The following is a 19,459-nucleotide window of genomic DNA, read 5'->3' as shown; positions in this document are numbered from 1 at the left end:
ATGGAAAGTCGAGTGAAAAAACGGGACGCATACACAAGCACACCCACATGTTCAGCGCCGCTGCAATGGTCGACATGATTGCAAAGCGGGTGTAGATGCACCTTGACCCTCAAGCCCTTGTATCCACTCCGCCGACCCGAAATCTCCGTTACCCCAACGAGAGGGGAGGTAATTGTTGGATACCTCTGGTGGTTCAGAATGGTGTAGAAGTCGAAAATGTTTCCATTGAAAAGTGTTCGACCCCATTGTACATGTATTCTGACGGATTATGGTACATAGTACAATGTACTAAGTATATGGTTATTGACCATGACCGTCAGTGTCTCAGGGAGGTTAAAGCGCTTCAAGAAATCCTTTGTACCCCAGACGTTCAATCCCAGGACATTACAAACTTCTACGCCAGTACCAGTCTGATCAAAAATCTCCAAGTTACATTCGTTCAAGGCTGAACCACAGCGCCACTCAGTGCCAATATATCGTGTTTTGGGACCACCCGATCTGAATTTCCGGCCCAAGAATACGTGACGGCATTATCTCCCGCTGTACCCCTCTTTTTCCGTTCGTTCAGTTAATTTGATGAGTCCGTCAATTCGACCCGGCCGGCAACGCCCCTGCAGGAAGCTTAAAAACAAAAATGAAGACTCGTGCTACAAATTATTATTGAACGTTGATAGAGTGTCCATAGAGGACAAGTGCTCAATGGCCACGAACTCGAGATGGGCTTTATGTCAACCTTCTGAAAATCCCAATCCTAAATAAATTTTGCTTTAGCCTTTGTCAAACAACTGCATAGAGCTCAAGACTTGTCTGTTATCTGGAGAAAATGATATTGAGCATTGGACTAAATAAATCCTCTTCGATCTTGGTCGGATGGTTTTCAATAGACTATCTCAATGTTTTCATACTAATATCGTATTCCTACAATGTGATTGCTTAGGATTGCTGCCTTGCTTGTACGTCGATCTACGCCCCGGGTTTAGGCCTGTTAAGTCTATATGGACTATAATGAGAAGGTGGTCGTGACTGTATATCAATTGAGCAGGCAGTATATCAATCGCCGGCCCTAGATGTACGCATGGACAAAAAACATATCATCGAAGGTAAGTGAAAAAAATGTAGAATGATTCTCTTAACCAGAAGCCTCTCATACACTAACATCATGGTCAAGGACGGCTGGGACAATGGCACAACCCAAGACTAATCTACATCAGAGTGGTGGGCGTCGATCACAGGTTGTGACTTTGTCCCAGCCACGTAACAAAGGTCCGTCATGACCTGGGGTTTAGCGTCCGGCTTGGTTGTAGTACCAGGAACTTTGATATAGACCTAGGCTCCTACGGGTCATATCTCTTTCGCGTGGAGAAGTTTCATCCCCGAAGCTGGGCTCGAAGCATAATTTACGGCGAGCTATTCACGGTGCCAATTGCTTTGTCGCTGTAGGACAGAATAAACTCCGAGTGCCATCATGCGACTTTCCCGGTATATCAACAACATCCATTGAATCATCCAACCATTGACGGAGTCATTTATACGTTATCAATATGCCTAATGGCTAGAAATAGTACCCGTGGGTGATGGTTGTCATGCAAATGGAACATTGAGATGTAGGCCTATTGGCAAGAATTGCACGGCATAGTCTGCCGATGGTGATGACGAAAGTAATGTCACCATGTCGAAAAAACCTCCCTTTTCTAATTCCTATGATTTTTCGCAAGAATACGTGTCATCATATTTTTGTTTATTAACAGTTGTTCGAATCTAAGGACGAAATATGGATGATTCTGAGGGGCAGCGCATCGAGGAGACGGACGGCGCCTCGAGGAAACTGAGATCACTCTTAGAGCACAAGGACAGTCGAAAGCTGATCGAAAAGCAGGCAAACGCGTTCAGATTATTCCGAGCAACCAATGTGTTTTTGACAAAGTTCGATTCGCAAAAGCAGGGGTTGCTCTATGGCACTGGGACCCAGTCGCAGGGGACAACGGTGACAGATAACCTTTCTGATTCCCTCTCTGGTGGTGATTCCTTTATCAACGAACAGATACAAAAGTTGCAATCGTTTGTAAGCTATGTGAATGAGAAGTTTTCCTTCGTTCAGACGAATCAGACCCCAGATGGAAGTTTTATCACCAACGACGACTATTATTTGGAGAATGTTCGGGTCATGGCCGATATCTCGGGGACGATTCGCGAGGACATATCTTTGGACGAACAGTTCAAATTTCGGTCAAAGTTGTATCAGGTTTTAGTCGATAACCGACAGATTTTTTCAACTTTGAAGAAGATGTTGGAAATACACTTTCTTCGTGGTTGGTCGGATCCAGAAGTTCACAAAGAAGACGGCTTCATCTTGCGGCTCATGTGCGCAATGATCTTGGTATTTCTGGTGAATGGAACAGATTGTCATCCAGGATTCGGTGAGGATTTTTGCAATGAGCCCGGTTTGTTGGAGATATTGGTTTGTTTTGTCAGGGAGAAAAAGAATGCAACGAAGGAAAATACTCGAGATGACGAGGTAAGAATTTTACGGTATTATTGAACATCTTTATTATCATGGTCCTTCGCCTCCTCCGTACATGGTATTTTGCGGAGAAAAAAGATCATACTCGTTACGCTCATCCATGAACCTCATTGTTTGGAATCCTGTCTCAAGATGCGCGTACGCAGTCCTCAACTCCGATCTCCTGGTTGTGACTTTGTCTTCATGAGGTTGATGAAATCCGTTTTTCTACTTAGTATACATGGCACACGATAACACTTGCCATCCAACTGCTTTACAACTGTTCCATGAATGACGCGAACAGGGACAGGCTCCGCGAGACCGCAGCACTCGAGGCCTCTCTACCCTTCATCGACTCTGAGGACCACAACACAGGTCTCGTAGCACTGCTCACCGTGGCCTATCTAGCAGACGAGAAGCAGAGTGAAAAGTTCATGGCGACGAAGAAGGGTCCTGTCGAGTCTCTGGTCCACAGGATGGAGGAAGCTGTTCGTAGCGACAACAAGAGAGACAGCGAGGCTTGGACTGCGACTGAGCTGATGAAAGGTTGGTCAACGCAGCCGTCGGTGCGGCGCGCACTCGGGCAACTAAATCAAATCGAGTCAACTCTTTTTGACCTCGCTAATAATCACTCCGCCTGTCTTAACTCGTCGAAAGCAGTCGATCTATACGCCTTTCTCTCACAAATAGCTATTGTAGCATGTCAAAGTACTGTCTTCGTCGAATATTTTTATGTGGGCCGATAATTCGTTTTGTGTTGCTTTTCAGGACTTGGGAGACTGGCGCTGAATGACGCTAACAAGTCGCTGATCGCTGAATGTGGTGCGATACCAGTCCTCATAATACAGGCAAGACAGGACGACACCCCGAGTGAACAACTGGGTAAGAAGAAAAAGACATGGCGAAACTATCAAACTGTATTACAATGGATTTGCGCAGAGTTCTTCTACAGGTTGAAGCCCTTCCCTTCATGCACGTTTTGCCAACAAAGTTTCATGACCTGATGCTATGTAATAAATGATGATTGACTCGTAACAGACTTAAGACTGAAGATCCATATCTCTCCTAATCATCATCAACCATTTCTCATGATTAGGCTACATTATTGATAGCACTGTGATCGTGCTCAAAGTAAATATCATAGTTAGCTGAGATTGTCGCACGGTCATCGACACCGTTTTTTGTTCTTATGAATATCAGACTGTAAGAAAATAAGATCATTTTTAGCGAACTAGTGTTCATTCCAATAACGTCCAATATTGTTGCAGACTCGATGGAGGTCCTTTGGACGTTAACATTTGACAAGAAACTACAGACGACTGGCATTTTCAATGAAGGATTGGAGCTATTTAACCGTCTGGCGGGAACGACGGACAACCACATCTGTAAAGAGGCTGCAAAAGGCATCCTATGGAACCTTCAAGGCATGGACATGCCCGTTTCTGAAATAAAAGAGGGAGAAGGTAGAGCTGCCTTTGCCGGTTGGTCGAAAAAGTTTGGCATGGTCGTGGAAGACGGTATGTCGCCCGCCTGTACTTATACGGTTTCTCCCATAGTTGAGGCTATAGCCATCTACTCGATCAGCAGGCTACTCATAATCTCGTGTCAAAAGCCCTCAATTCGCCCCTAGCCACTCTCAAATGAATTGCTGAAGAAGCCAATTGTAATTTGTTCCGAAGAATAATTTCACCCTGCGAAATTCAATCAACAGGTTACGTACCTTTTGAGTTCCAACGGTCAACTGGTTTATCGAAGATGATACTGACACCTGGAGTTTGAAAGATTGATGGTGCCCGTATTTTTGCGCTTGCACAATATGTTTGATATGAAGGCCTACTGTCTTGACTGTCCAAACGAGTTTGGAGAAAGCCGAGTTTGTCGCATACAGAGCATCATCACTGACGTTATATTTCCAGCGCTAGAAGCGACGGCACCCTATATCATGATTAGCTACCAATGGGACAGTCAAGAGCTTATCCTCAAGATAAAGGATGCATTAGAGTCACACGGCTACAATGTATGGATAGACTTGGAGAAGATGGCAGGGTCGATCCTTGAAGCCATGGCAGATGCTGTTGAGGGCGCCTGCATTGTGCTGATATGCTGCTCCAAGAAGTACAAAGACAGTCAGAACTGCAGGGCAGGTAGGATTGTCTCGGACATTATATTGTGTTTGCGCCCTGGATACATCTGCTGTGGGCTTTGATGACAGAACGACGAAGCCCTATCTGATATATCGATATTGAAATGAGTAGGCTTGTCTATCGCCAAATGAATCTGGAATGCTTCGACGATATAAAACCTGGGGATGTTTTTAAAACCTATCCTATCTGACATATAGATGGCTATATAATTGAAAACTTGCTTTTCGATGACCACACTGACCTTTTAGTGGCTTCTTTCCCTTATTCTCACATTGCCAACCACAATATGACAATATCTTCTTCAGAGGCTGAATACACCTATAAAAAGAAGAAAGAGTTCATCCCACTTATAGTCGAGAACAGATACTCTGCGGATGGATGGCTAGGCATAATGCTTGGCACGAAGATGTATTATAACTTCACACGAAGTGACGGCTTTGAAGACAAATTCAAAGAACTTACAAGGGCCCTTGGCAACAAAGGGAAAATATCGGTTGCCAAAAAGGTGTGTTCTGATAACCATTTTGTTTCAACTGTTACAAAATATTTGACGGGTTACTGAGCCAGTTAAAGACAGCGCTCTGTATAAACCACAGCGAAGCCACGAACTGGCCAGGGGCTCGAAGTTTCAAGAAGAAACTGTGGAGAACGGAAGAAGACATGAAGGCCGAAACCCGATTCGTGACATTGAGCGACCGAAGAATTTGTTGCTATGGTCGAAAGAAGACTGACAGCAAAAAGACTTGCAGACCAACATGATACCACTAGTCTGTTATTGTTAAAATGAGTGGTAAATTATTTTTCCTATAGAACAGCTAGCAGCTGGACACAGTAGGATCACCTCTTAATGGTCCTTCTCAACCGCCTCCAACTTCAGGTCCCATTGGTGTACATTGCAAAGTAACTCTCTGCCAGCGACAGGATCGTGAACAGCTGAGCCTACAGTTGATATTTTACCATAAACGATTTCAGGATTCAGACAGAGTGCCTTGTCCCCACATCGTTCCTGAAAAAGCAACAGTTACTCACTTGTCACCGCCAATGCCAGCACAAAGGGAGAGGTCCGCCACTCCCGCTGCAGATAGTGAGGCATCGCCTTCCCATCAGGGACAAACCAGCGCATTAGAACATCCGGTGGGGCAACCATCTTCGCATGGAACTAGCCTATCAGAAAATGTCACAATCACCCTGACCAGTGCTGACTTGGTCGCCATACTCTCCAAGAGACAAAGCTCATCTGATGTGAAGAACTGGGATGCGGACAGAGTTAGAATCTGGATGGACCAGCACAACATGGACAAGTAAGTGTGTCTTTCTCCTTTGCACGCTGTGTCAAAACTGAATACACAAAGTTTTGGGCTTCGAATTCGAATTTGAGTATTTAGGCAATCGTCTTAATCAATTGAGAGATCACTCTCGCGTATTATGGCTTTTGTTGGCTTTATTTACTTTGTACAAGGATCAGAAAGAGAACCTCACTTGGCTCCCAAAAACAAGTTATGAGTTAGGAAATGATGGAAATGATTTTCTCGTACATTTTCTTGCAGAGGAAAGTTAGGACATCTTACCGGCCCTCATCTGCACTTTCTGCGAAGGATGAAGGAAGACGCCCCACCAGTTTACTACAAATGCATGAAAGAGAATCTCCACTTGATAGATATTGATCAAATGGCTGCACTAACTAACGCTTTGGAGGAGTTATGACCAAGGGGCAATGTTCAACCTATGCTTTGGATGTGCTATGGGCAAATACAGCTGATGATTTGGATGAGTTATTACCGAATTGCTGCACTAACTAATGCTTTGAAGCAGTCATGACCAAGTGGCAATTTTAACGTGCATGTGCTTTTTTAGAAACTTTGACCGAATGGCAATGTGACCTTATGCATTGGAGGAATTATAGGCGAATAAAACGCTTTGGCTTTGGAAGGGTCATGGGCAAATCGAAGAACCAATGCTTGAAAAGAGTCATGACCAAATTGCTGCCAAAGCTTTGAAAACGTTATGACCTAATGGCATGTCCTTTGGAGGAGTTATGTCCAATGGTCACTGAACCTCTGGAGGAGGTATGATCGAATCGCACTGGTAACTTACGATGCTTCAGATGATAAGAGTTCTGACAGATTAGCAGCACTAACCAATGCTTTTGGATGCATCATGACCCAATGGCAGTGCTAAGTAAATACTTTATCGGACAAGTTATGGCCAAATAGTAATGTTAGCCGAATGCATTGGAGGAGTTATGACCAAATGGCAGTGCTAACCAAATGCTTTAGAGAAGCAATGTTTTGGAGGAGTTATGACCGAATGGCAGTGCTAACCAATGCTTTAGAGAAGCAATGTTTTGGAGGAGTTATGACCGAATGGCAGTGCTAACCAAATGCTTTAGAGAAGCAATGTTTTGGAGGAGTTATGACCGAATGGCAGTGCTAACCAAATGCTTTAGAGAAGCAATGTTTTGGAGGAGTTATGACCGAATGGCAGTGCTAACCAAATGCTTTAGAGAAGCAATGTTTTGGAGGAGTTATGACCGAATGGCAGTGCTAACCAAATGCTTTAGAGAAGCAATGTTTTGGAGGAGTTATGACCAAATGGCAGTGCTAACCAAAAATGCTTTGGTATTATGGCCAAATGTTAGTAAGCATAATAATTTATTCTTTATCACTTACACTCACAATATTCTTGCAGTAGATATGAAGAAGAGAAGAAGCTAACATATATGTTTTTCAAGATATTTATTACAAAGGTTTATTTCTAATAAATTACAGTTCATGAAACAGCAGCAAACTATGAAGAAAATGTAAAACTTATACAATGTTATAAGCAGCTATACATGAACGATATACAAATGTAAAAAAAAGAATAAATATTTTCTACATCTTTTCAAGCATTGCTGGATGGACTTCATGAATTAAGTTACACAGGATTAACAACAGCATAAACGGCCAGCAATGAGGAACCGGCGTTAAGATAAATGCCAGTGGCGGCGCCACAATCGATCGTACCTTCTGACGCCATGACGTCATTTTCTGGTCTGTTGACATCGCATGAGGTCAATCACGGGAAACCATTGCGTACATTATTGCACAGGATTTCAACAACAGAAAACGTGCCCAATAACTGGCATCACGCATATTTTCCGCAAAATTATCTTAAGAAACTGATAGCTTAATATATTTAAAACAGGAAGATGCAAACGTCGCCGAAATCAGTCGAAAATAAGCGATCGTTTTCGGGCTCAGGAATAACATGATAATGCATTGGAAATGGAGAGTTTTGGTATGATCGATTGCAGCGCCACGCGGCGAATAAATCACGCCGGTTCCCCATTAAGAATTGATATAAAAACTATGCGACATACTAGTGGGCCAGCATATCTTCATATGCCTACACATGATGCTTAACGTGTACAACAGTCTCAAACAGCCTTATATATGAATGAAGTAAAAAAATCATTTTGATATTGAAATTCGTCAGTGTTGTGACCTACAATTAACACGAGTGCTACTGTATTCTGATCATGGAATGTATGGTTCTGCAAAAGAGAACTTCAAAATGCAGGTCCCAGTACAGCAGCCCTTATTTTTGGATGACAGCCGTTAAGTTTTGGACGTTTCTGGACACTCGACAAAATAGGCAGGAAATGCCTCGGACAATGGACGGATAGCATTTCTCTACTGAAACTTGTTCACTGAAACAACTAACAAGGGTCTCTATTCTCAACGAGGGTATGGAGAAATGATGTTTGAAAAATTTCACCACCTGTAAAAAGCTTACGAAAGAGAATTCGAAGAGGAAGCCCTCTCCACCTCAAATTTGACAATGTCTTTGTACACGATTTCTGATAGTATTAAATTGGACGCAAGAAATGATAATAAATTATGCAAGGCAGTTACAATAATGCTCACTCTGGCAGCAAAATATATGTGCACATAATGTGGCGTTAAACTTATCGATGATATGAGCACATTTCGTCACATAATGGAAAGCCACCATTGAAAGTAGACACAGCCAGCCACAAAGAATCAGGTGGGGAGCTTTACACATCTGAACACAGCCACAAATGCAGTGGACTTCTAATGAGCTACTGTCCTAACCCATACATAAGAATGTCTGATCCTCAATGCAAGGTTTAGGTATGTCCCTTTTCCTATATCATATGCCGGATGCAACTACACCTCAAGTTGCTATCCCGAAGCTGATTTTGAATGCTAGTTCCACCAAGTTCTGAGGTGTTGAGTCAAGGAAGCACACGTAGAATTCCCGAGGATAAGGATCGAAGAACAATCGCCTGAAACCACAAAGGATAACATTTTAAAGCAGGCAAAATAGGAAGATATCCAGGATCAATGGATCAAGCTAGGGACTCTCAGGACAGGAGTTGTGCACCACCGCTTTAGGAATATCTCCCTGTCCATGCACTGCCAGAACTTGCCAGCAACTATTTTTTCCATTCACACTAAAATAACAATTATTTGTCAAGGATTCGTTATCAGAATTTGTTTGAGTCTTTTCTTAGGGGTGAGGTGTGCTTACCCAACAACCCAGTACGTAATACTAGGAGGTGTCTTCTTACTGTCTGACCAGTTTGCTGGGGTGCATTCAAATAAAACACCTTGCTCCTCCACTTCGCCCAGAGCATCGTCAGACCCAAGTTTATCGTTGTTGTTGCAGTTCCCTCGGCTCTGAAAGTACAAAAAGATACTGAATGATTTATGTGAACAAACTGCTTACCGGGTGTGCAAAAAGCTAATGCTTCTACAGCTTCTACTGCAAAGTGCCAATCACTAACCCCTCAGGTCTTATCAGTAGGGTTCAAATCAGGGGGCGGATGGACAAATGTAAAAGAAAGAATCTCTCACCTTCATTCTGATTGTCTTTTCAAACACCTTCTTGATGTTTTGGCAACACGCAAAGAAGTTTTGGATGACATGGGTATGGGTGGTGCCACCTGGGAATGTGACGTCTTGCTTGGACGGACAGATATAGACACCGTCTACGTTATCAACATTAACGTAATGAAATAGCACATTTCCCGCACCTTGTGTCAGTCTGCAATACAAAAATGTCCATTAATGAATTTGTGGAATTTTGATTGGCGGTAGACTCAATATTGTGTTTGCTGCTGAAATTTCATGGTTAAAGCATTTCAGTTTAAACTTTTTAGGGTCGTGTTTGACACAGCGTTTGTGTATAAAAGAGGAGACTTACTTTACTGTGGGATCATCACTCCCATCAGGCAGATTCCGACCAATGGCAGTCAAATCAAAGGCACTAGGCAACTTCCTGTGGCCCCGAGGATTCTGCAATTTATGACATTGAAATCTTTGTAAATCAGAGAAAATTTCTAAGTAAACTCTGCAGAATATTAGTACTTTTCTTCCACCAAACGCAGACCAAGAGTAGTAGGATAGATTTTAGGGACATGACCTCATGAAACGGTGCAACAATATTTTTTCAAGATTCTGACCCATAATGTTTTCGGCTTGTTAGCTCAATGCCAACTCAGTTACTTACTCTGAATAAACTTGTGCTACCCACACTCCCCCCTGACTCCTCCGATCCTAAAGACCTCTGACTTGGTCTCCTCCCCATGATGGGAGTAGATGTGCTGCTATCAGCTCCGGCAGACTGGATACTATCACGATCAGACTCGGGTAGACTTCCTGGGCCTGTCAAAACAATAACGAAAGACAGTGAAAGATCTTGAGAAAAAAACAGCGTCGAAAGTGAGTTCCACAAGTCATTTTGACAAATGTTCCAACACGTACCTTTCTTTAGTTCCTGCGATGGACTTTTCTTCTTCTTCAGTATTGATTCTGGCTGAGACTTCTTCGGAGCAGCTGGAAGAGAAACAATAGCAGCATGATGGGTAGGCAAACTGCAAAGTAATCATAAATGGAAAAGGATAGCTTATGTTATTGCCATGCTGGGACAAGGTGTCAGACAAATTTTCTGCTGCATCCTGCAACAACTCTCTACAAAGACTAAATGTAACTTTTCTTAAGCGCCAGTCGACTTGAGACAGGCCATGGGCTTGATGAATTTTTATTATTTCTAACTGCTCGATATCAAAGCGCTAGGTATTATTCTTACCTGATCGGGGTGATGTCTGGACTTTCGACTGGGCTGTATGTTCCTCCTTGGCTGCCTTTCCAGCAGGGAACAGCCAATCAGCACACACCAAACCAGGGACGGACGGTGGGTTCAGGCGGGATTCACATCGACCAAGGAGCTCAGTTGAATCCAAGTGCAAGAGTGTCGCCTTTGCTTGGTCAACATAGAATGGATCAGGGGGTGGATTTCCATCAGCTCTGTAAAAAGAGATAGAAACTGTAGCAAACAAACCCTCCAAATGAATCATCTTCTCTCTTTTCCACGTCTCAATATATAACTGACAGCTGTCAGATCAAGGGGCACTTCCAGTGGCATAACTGACATTAAAAATTAACGTGTGCACGTGTTAAAAATAATTAACATAAGAACTTACGTTTCAGCACAGCCTCCTGCTTCTAACATGGCACACAATAGGTTCTGTTTCTGCAATGACAAATCAACAATTCGTGAAATAAATATACCAGACCAATACAGTTCTGAGTTTCGGATAGGCAGTGACATAATAATATATTTCCCGTATACCATTTTCATAGGACCTACTAGGGTGTGCATTGCACACTTCTAAACCATACCGAGTACTTCAACAAATAAACTGATTCCACAGTTCTTTTAACTCCAGTCAAGGAGTCTGCTGTTTTATAGGCAAGCCATAGCTAACATTGATAATGATGTTCAGTTTTACCTACCATGGTAGGATCAATATCTAGTGAACATGAAGAAGACTTACCATGCCAACAATCATGAGGAACCATCTGGCATCTGGTTCAATAAACCCAGAGTTGGTTGATGAGGCCACCTATAAGGACAAGAAAGACATCTCCATGAACTTACTGTAGACCACCAAATATGAACAGTGTTTTTTTCTGACAATTTTTTGAAAAACCTCAGCAGGTTAGTATATCATATATTTCAGAAAGACAAGGAGAATGTTTGTACAGGGACAGGTTTGATGCACGACACATTTGCCTCGCAGTGAACCAGACTAATTTTCATTTGAAAGTTACAGGGTCAGTGCCCGGTGCCAGTGGGCCAGTGCGTACCTGAGACTTCCGAGTTGGTGTGATCTCTTTCCAAATGACTACCTGGCCCGCCAGGTGGTCTTGTGACATCAGCAGCAAGCAGTAATATTTGACGTACAGGGCAATGTCCATCATGTCCTCAGGATGCAAGTGATTGCAAATCAGAAAGCCCTGTAAAGGGAACGCACAGATTACTGTAGCAATATCGTGGAGACAGATGGTAATCCCCAATTATACCTTCCTCCACTGGAGCACTGACTTGCAAAATAACATGCAAGACTGTCACTGGTGAGGTGCATGAACGGAGATCCAAGCATCAAACCGAAAATTTATGTCAATCTTATTTGTAAAGCAATTAAATTATCAAAACCAAAGCAATAAGCTACGTACCTTGTGAAAGAGAGAGGATCCTAGGATGGTATAGGATCTTCTGATGTCATAATAATCATCAGACTGAAAAAGAAGAAACACAGATATTGCATATGACATAAATTCTCAGTGCATGACGTGACGTGACATGACGTAGAATTTTCTGAACCAATTGCACATATGCAATATCTAGCAGCCTATTTTTTCGAGAAAATTAAATTTGCAGGAGCACATCAAGTTAATTTGCTGCTTTAATAGCACTCACCATTTCTCCAAAATCTGCGGCTTCAAATTCACTCAGCGCACTGCTAATATCAGTCTGAAAAGAACAATCAATTTCCAACTAAAAGTACACTCACAGTCATTCTAATAGAGAAAAAAAATCACTTCTCAACCAACTCAACAAAATCAACTCTCTCCCATCCTAATACATAAAGAAGATTGTATCTGCCATGAAAAGGGACTCATAATCAGGAGGTTCAACTCTTGCATTTTGTCTAGGAAGGATCACTGGCGCTTCATCTCCATGTCCTTGGGCAAGACACCTGACCCTACATAGCTGTTGGAGTGAGGGAGTTGGAAATCTTGCAAGAAAAAGAAGTAACATACAAACCTTTAAATCCTCAGGTAACGATAGAGCCCGTACTCCAGGCAACGCATCAAGAAAGCTCTCCTCGCACTCATCACAATGGATGCCTTGCTTGGCGAGTTCGTCTTTCAACAGAATCCTCTGGCACAGCAAAGAGAAGAAATGGTCCAGCCGATCTTTATTCTCTTCCTTCCCAAAGGCACTCTTCAGCGTTCCAAAGAGCATTGTTAGTATCCGTACAATATCGTCCATCAGGTGGTTTAACTTGAACAATGGCACACTGCAAAGCACAAGATGTACTTGATGGTTATTTGACTGTCCGCTGCAAGAAGCCCTAAAGAAGGACAGATGATAGATGGCATGAACCTCAATGGTCTTTTTTGCACAGGATAATACATGTAAAGTAGGTGGCTACATTTTGACTCTTCTCGATGCAATGGATTTAGAATTCAATATGATGAATTCCATTTGATCAGGAGCTCGAGGTGAGAGGTGGGTTGAATAGGATAGGAGGCTACTCTCCACCTGGTGCATCCTCCTTCTGAACAACTATATGGCCAGAAAGCAAAGGCAGAGGACAGTGGTTTATATTCGGAGTGAGTGTCAAAATGTAACAACATGGTTCACTGCTTACTTTGTTGCTGGTAAAGCCACAATGAGAACCTCTTTTTCTTCCATCTTGTACCCAACGTGGATCAAGCGTTCATCCACAATCAAGGTAGAACTGAAAGAGGAGAAAGCATCAAACGTGATTTCCTTGTTTTAGTGAAAACATTTAGCTGCGGATCACTAACAACTGCAAGGGATGTCAATGTCAAAAACAGCAGCAAACAAAAAGTAGACATTGCTGTTCAGGTTCGAGCAGGCCGACCTCGAAAGGTGCAAAGCAATAATACAACATGAAAATTCCCTTGAATCTTATTGAATTGTTTTGGCTGTATTGTGTTGTATTGTCATGCTTCCATTGGCAATCCATACAGGATAAACCTCTGAGGGGAAAAGTTATTCTTTAACAGTTACAGAGGTCAATGCAGGCCAGTTCTAGGCTACCTGGACCAAGGCTACATGTATGGATAAAAATTCTTACTTTTTGGCAGTGTTGTTGGTTACATCCAATAGTGTATGGCAGAGTGTGATGAACATGCCTCTGACCTCCACAAGCTTACTGTCAACGAGGGGATACTGATACAGGAGGTCACTCTGCAAGAAATGCATTTTATATCAAGAATAACAATTGAATGAAAAACTTTTCAAAGTTTTTCATTCCTTTACCACTATCCAGATAAAATAGTGTGGTGAAGTTCGACAAGGATAAGGAAGAAACCCGAAAACTGAAACCTCCTTATTCTTCTGGGAGCATGACAAGATTTATATTGTTATCCTGTATCATCATGAAAATTGCACATGTTAGCCATAATATAGTAATATAATATAATAAAGCCATAATATAACACAACACTTATACTGTACACAAGACCTGTACATCTGGATATAGGGAGCAAGCATATTGGCCCAGTGTTAACAGACCATGCAACCCGGAACAAGATGACTAACCTTGTCCTGAACATTCTCAGAGACATTTTCCAATGTTAGGTACATGATCACATGAGGCAAATTCCTCAGAGCTACTTCTGCCTCAACAGTCTTCTCACCGCTCACAAACTTAACGAGACTTTCAGCATCGTCATTTTTCCTAATCACTGGAGGAGTGATGTAAGCCTCTTCACAAAACTTCTGCAGCAAAAGCTTGACCTGGAATAGAAAAGGATATGAGTCAGTGCATTATGAAGGCAAATCATACAGTACATGTAATTTTAAATCCTTTACAACATATGTGGGTGGATTTGTTACTACTAGAACATCAAAAATCAGTGAGCACAAAGAGTAAACAGCTGACCTTTGCAGGATGTACCGAAGATATAATAAGTCTGAAGTAGCCAACCTACCCTCCTTGGATGAATATATGATGCAAGCAGATCATCAATGTTGTCAAAGTCAACTTTGTAATCATCAACTGACATCAACCAATCACCTGAAATAAGACAACCACTTACATGCATCATGAATTGTAAATTTCATAAGAAGATAAAGCAATCACTCTAGCTTAGACCAGTCTATGATATTTGTATGCAGCCACAACCGGAGGAATATGAGGAAGGGTATATAGATAAAAGAAAAGATTTGGGGCAAGAACAAGATGGCACACAACCTTCTCAAATTGACTTGTAAAACACCATGGCCAGAAATAATTATATTGAGTGATGATGTTCATACACACATACTCAAGCTTACCAATTTTTACTTGGCCAGACTTCATTGCCTCTCCACTGGGTAAGAGACCTTGAATCATTATGCGCCTGTCTGCGAATCCACCACCATTCTGCCTATCGTTTTTCCCACTGAAAAACCCTGGAATAATTCCAAGAAGACTCTCGCACAACGACGCCTTTCGTCCATAGTTGTTGCGATTTGGATCAACGTAAATCAAGGCCTCTTTTGTGACACCAGAGGGTGTATCCTGGAATGTGACACCGTGTGAGAGATTGTTCTGGTTTTTGTTATTCACAAGTGATTTTTCATAGTTTTTCTTTATTCCAATGATCTTTTTCAATTTCTTGATTGTCTTTTTATCTTTCCTTCTGCTGTCTCCGACCTCATCTTTGTCTCTTTCCTGATGCTTGAGACTACTAACGGCTGTTATTGTAGAGATTTCTGGTGCCGATGGTTCAACGTAGAACAGATCACCACGGTCGGTTACTGCTGATGTCCACTCGGGTTCATAAACACTGAAAATAAAAGGACAGTTCAGGATTATGCATCCCAGATTATGCAAGCCAAAGTATTACCAGCACTGCTGGTGTACATGGTGTAGGCCTAGGGTGAGTGTCATCCAGGTTCAAATCGAATGGGGGGGGGGGGGGGGGGGGGGCATGCAGTTGCAGCTTTAGCTTACTCTTCTTCGCCGGAGTACGAATCCCAACTTCCATCACCCTCTTCTGCAGAATCCCCATAATTTTCGTCGTCAATATGATATTCATTAAGTTCCCTAGTTCCCTGGTGATCAACTGGAATAGTTTTATCGGCCATTATAATTTGATTTCAAGTTGTTTTTAAGGACTTTTTAGTGTCAAAATCGAGAAGTTGTGCTCCTGTCCACCATCTTTGTTTACATCGTTCAATTTTGCAGATGGCGCCACTAGCATGACTAGTTTTTGAACTAGAGGCCCAAAAGCCGGCAAGGCCTCGCTGCGGAAACATAGCCATAAGCGGGATCTCGGACGGTGTCGCGGATTAGGCATCCAACGGGGTTTGATGCCGTACAGTGCGACCAAAATTAGATCCTTACTCCTTGCCTGCAATAAAAGTGGGCTATTGCCTGGAGTCCGTGGCCTGCTCGTGAGGCTGGCTGAATTAAAACTTACGCTGATTCGTCGCTGTCTTCCTGCATCTTTTTCGCACGTTTCCGTTTAGGCCTAAGAGCTTCCGATTTCAATTTTCGCAGACGCTTGACTTGGCGACGGGCTAATACTCCTCTCAATGAAAACATTATTATCCGTCTTCAATAAACCCTATATCGTCTCCTACTGTGTGCCATGGTTTTATTCCATTGACGTCAAAGATATCCCAGGCAATACCAGAATCGTTATCGAATGCGAGTCATAACCCGTCGTACATACAATGATGTCCGTCTGAACGCCGTGGCGAAATATGCATTTACAGGAAACAGAAAATGAAGGACGATGACTGAACAACATTTAATCAAACCATGCCCTCGAAGAAGGCATATTACGTAGACCCGTACAATGCTGTTTTTCATGAGATAGGCCAACTTTAAAACCTCCACAGCTGCGTTTTGATAGATGAATTATCTATAATGTATATAGACGACCACTAATTGAACACTTAAAGTCACGATAATTGTGAAACGTGAAATGCTTAAAAATCAATCCCAGATGTCGAGTCGCAGAAACATGCATGGGACGGAAACATGCATGGGACGGAAACATGCATATCGAAAACAACTGCCAACAGAACACGATCGACGCCACTTCGCTATAACCCTACATTGTATGCCGGTGTAGAAGTTTAAAATGCCCGGGAAACAAAGCATTCTATTATGCGCTTCAATCTCTGAGCTATTGACGGTCATGGTCTCTATAGAACCATATTGCAGAATACAATAGGGCCGGACACTTTTTCCAGGGGGGCATTTGTTACTGTTACACCGGTTTCATTTCAGACGGCTTCAACCGCACCATGGGCCTGATTCCACTACGGACGCCGCCGCCGTGACGTACACGCGGCCAAGTAGAGTTTATCTGGCATTCAACTTGGCCGCTCAGAATGCGGCTGGTGGTGTACGCTACTGTACCGACGGATATAAGATAACCGAATATCGAGTCAAACTATTACCCATTTGGTCATACCTGTTTGATAGAATTGTGACAATCCCATCGAACGTATCGAATCCGCCGACGTCCTCTTCTCGTGCCCGGGTGATCGTCGCTGACAGTCCAAACATTGTCGCTCCTGTTCCTTTACGAGATCACCGTCAAAGTAGACGATGTCCAAAAATGCAGGTGGTCGTCTTTGCGTCTGGATAGATCGTTCTGGTTTCTCATTCTTCTTTTTGCCTCCACTTAATGCTCGTGAACTGGAAGCTAAACAGCAAGGACGTCGAAGAAAGAATTTTCATTCTAATCTGACTGGCTGGTCTTAAATTAATCATGGTCACGTAGTCAAACTAATGATGATTCTTTATGATAATAATCTGTCACGTATATAGCCCGACTAATTTAATTGACTTGTTTAAGGCATTAAAGATCAATATGTCTGGATCAGTTTGCCTTCGATGATTTAAACCTCAATCCCTTAGGTCAATGATATTGCACGAAAAGGGGACTCGATAAGAACTTACATTAACGCGATTAGGGAAATAGTTACTTCTGATCAAACAACATGACAACATGTATATAGTGGAAGTGGAAATTTACATTATTTAAAGCATTCGTAGAATCTTCCCGTACTTTTTTAGATGCATCTCATACAGTCCATTTCTACAGGACTCAATAAATAATCATACAAATGAAGAGAGGCGTCACAGATACGAGTATCTTGGTAATGTGGTCTCTGTTATCTGCCAACGAAAGAAGGGGTCAATCTTTATTGGAGAAAAGAGAATTATCACGGGTGCATATCCATACTTACAATTATGTGCACTTCTTCACGATAGTGGTGGTCAAAAGTAGAATTATCCATAGAAATGATAAAATAATTCAAGATTTTGTCCTCCTTAACGTAGCGCAGTGTAAAATGTGAATATGCACTATCAAATGTCATTAAGTGTACACAGCTATTGGTACATTGCACATTCCGAGCCCACCAGGAATTTAAACATTCACAGCAAGCGCCAAGGGTGATTTTCGCTGCTTTCGATTATTTTAATATTTAATCACGGCAAAAAGTGAAATACCTTGTCTGTAATACTTATACCCCATAAAGCTTTTGACTTGTACAATGGTCTAGGTCGGTGTAACAGTAGAGTCGACAGTTGTATGAATGACTTATAAATGTTTTACTGATGGCTCGTGATGCTCATCATGTAGATAATGTGAAATGCTCGTCTTTTTAGAGAGGTCCCCAGCGGAGAGAGATGAAATGATTTCATCTTTTGTTATTTCATCTTTTGTTGCTTCACGAGGTATTCTAAGATAGGATATCTGGAGCGTTTGAGACGTTGTGCAGCGGCCATCGTGAGATGACGCCGTGAGAGGGCGATGCGATAGCTTTTGTGCTTCTGTTGGAAGGGAGGGGAGGGTCTTTATCGTACCAACGAGAGGGGAAAATATGTTGATGTTACCGTGAAGATCCCCAGTCAGTTCTGAAAGACATCTTTAAAATTTACGAACACGAAAATTCCTCAATTTTGGGGGGAAACGGACCAAATAATGATCATCCCACCAGAAGTCCTTGCGATGCATGCTGTCACCCTGTAAGTTGTTTTTGACGGACTTACTCCAATTGTATCCGTCGACACCAAAGCGTGCATATGCAAATCGAATAAAAAAACAGCTTGTTGGGATTTGCCATTAGCACTGATTAGGGTGCGTATTGGTGGATGCCGATGTACGGTGGCCCATAGAGGACATGCGTTTATTTTCAATATATCAGAATGTTTTTCTTTTTACAATGCGTTTTTTTTCTCTCGAATTACAACCGCCACCGTACCGATGAGATGTTGTGACAGTGTACACTCTACCTTCACCAGCGCGGCGATATTTTGCCTCCGTATGCTGGAGGTGTTTGGGGGGGGGGGGGGGCATGCGCACGGGGTCGTGAACAATCTGAAAATCGCGTGAGACGCATTAAGATCGGCAACCATCAGACTCTTTCAATCAGTCTCTTCCATCTCAATCATCGTCCCAAAGATAACTAGTATGGGGGACAAGGTTACCAGCTCTTCCAAACCTTCGTTCTCAGAACTGATTTTGTGAGCATTAAGCTGTTGGTTTGATATCGACGAGTCAATACTGAATTTTTAATTTTTAATGTGCCTTCCAGGTTTTCGTACATTAAGCTCTTCGCCCATTGCTCAATGCACGGTTTCATCCGACCCAATCAAAACGCCCTATGTGCAAGTGGGATTTCCCCGAATCCTTTCTATACGATCACATGCTGTGGGGAAACTATCCCTAAATATCCTGTTGAAGTTATAGATCAT

General features: G+C 42.5%; 2 protein-coding genes across 3 annotated transcripts; one reads left to right on the top strand and one right to left on the bottom strand.

The window, feature by feature from the left end:
* The first annotated feature begins 948 nt into the window (after nt 1–948).
* LOC135493401 (uncharacterized) lies at nt 949–8,192 on the top strand. Of its 2 annotated transcripts, XM_064780728.1 has the most exons (9): nt 949–1,100; nt 1,749–2,515; nt 2,737–3,046; nt 3,269–3,382; nt 3,769–4,017; nt 4,417–4,644; nt 4,950–5,149; nt 5,617–5,945; nt 6,192–8,192. In XM_064780728.1, the coding sequence occupies exons 2-9, from the start codon at nt 1,772–1,774 to the stop codon at nt 6,346–6,348; spliced, it is 2,331 nt and encodes a 776-aa protein (XP_064636798.1). In that variant the 5' UTR covers nt 949–1,100; nt 1,749–1,771; the 3' UTR covers nt 6,349–8,192. The 2 variants fall into 2 exon arrangements, with proteins under 2 accessions (XP_064636798.1, XP_064636799.1); XM_064780729.1 differs by lacking the exon at nt 949–1,100 and having other exon boundaries at nt 2,436–2,515; nt 2,805–3,046.
* On the bottom strand, nt 7,363–15,903 carry LOC135493400 (protein inturned-like). The gene is made up of 19 exons (XM_064780727.1): nt 15,692–15,903; nt 15,031–15,524; nt 14,685–14,770; nt 14,293–14,490; nt 13,826–13,938; nt 13,373–13,462; nt 12,763–13,018; nt 12,415–12,468; nt 12,171–12,233; nt 11,802–11,951; nt 11,489–11,557; nt 11,135–11,184; nt 10,741–10,958; nt 10,416–10,487; nt 10,162–10,316; nt 9,856–9,947; nt 9,507–9,696; nt 9,181–9,329; nt 7,363–8,935 (listed from the first exon to the last, which is right to left on the bottom strand). The coding sequence occupies exons 1-19, from the start codon at nt 15,823–15,825 to the stop codon at nt 8,824–8,826; spliced, it is 2,745 nt and encodes a 914-aa protein (XP_064636797.1). The 5' UTR covers nt 15,826–15,903; the 3' UTR covers nt 7,363–8,823.
* Between the last annotated feature and the right edge of the window lie 3,556 nt (nt 15,904–19,459).

The sequence above is a fragment of the Lineus longissimus genome, chromosome 9 (assembly GCF_910592395.1).
Source record: "Lineus longissimus chromosome 9, tnLinLong1.2, whole genome shotgun sequence".
Taxonomy (NCBI): domain Eukaryota; kingdom Metazoa; phylum Nemertea; class Pilidiophora; order Heteronemertea; family Lineidae; genus Lineus; species Lineus longissimus.
The sequence above is the reverse complement of the archived record's forward strand: the minus strand, read 5'-3'. Positions and strand labels throughout refer to the sequence as shown.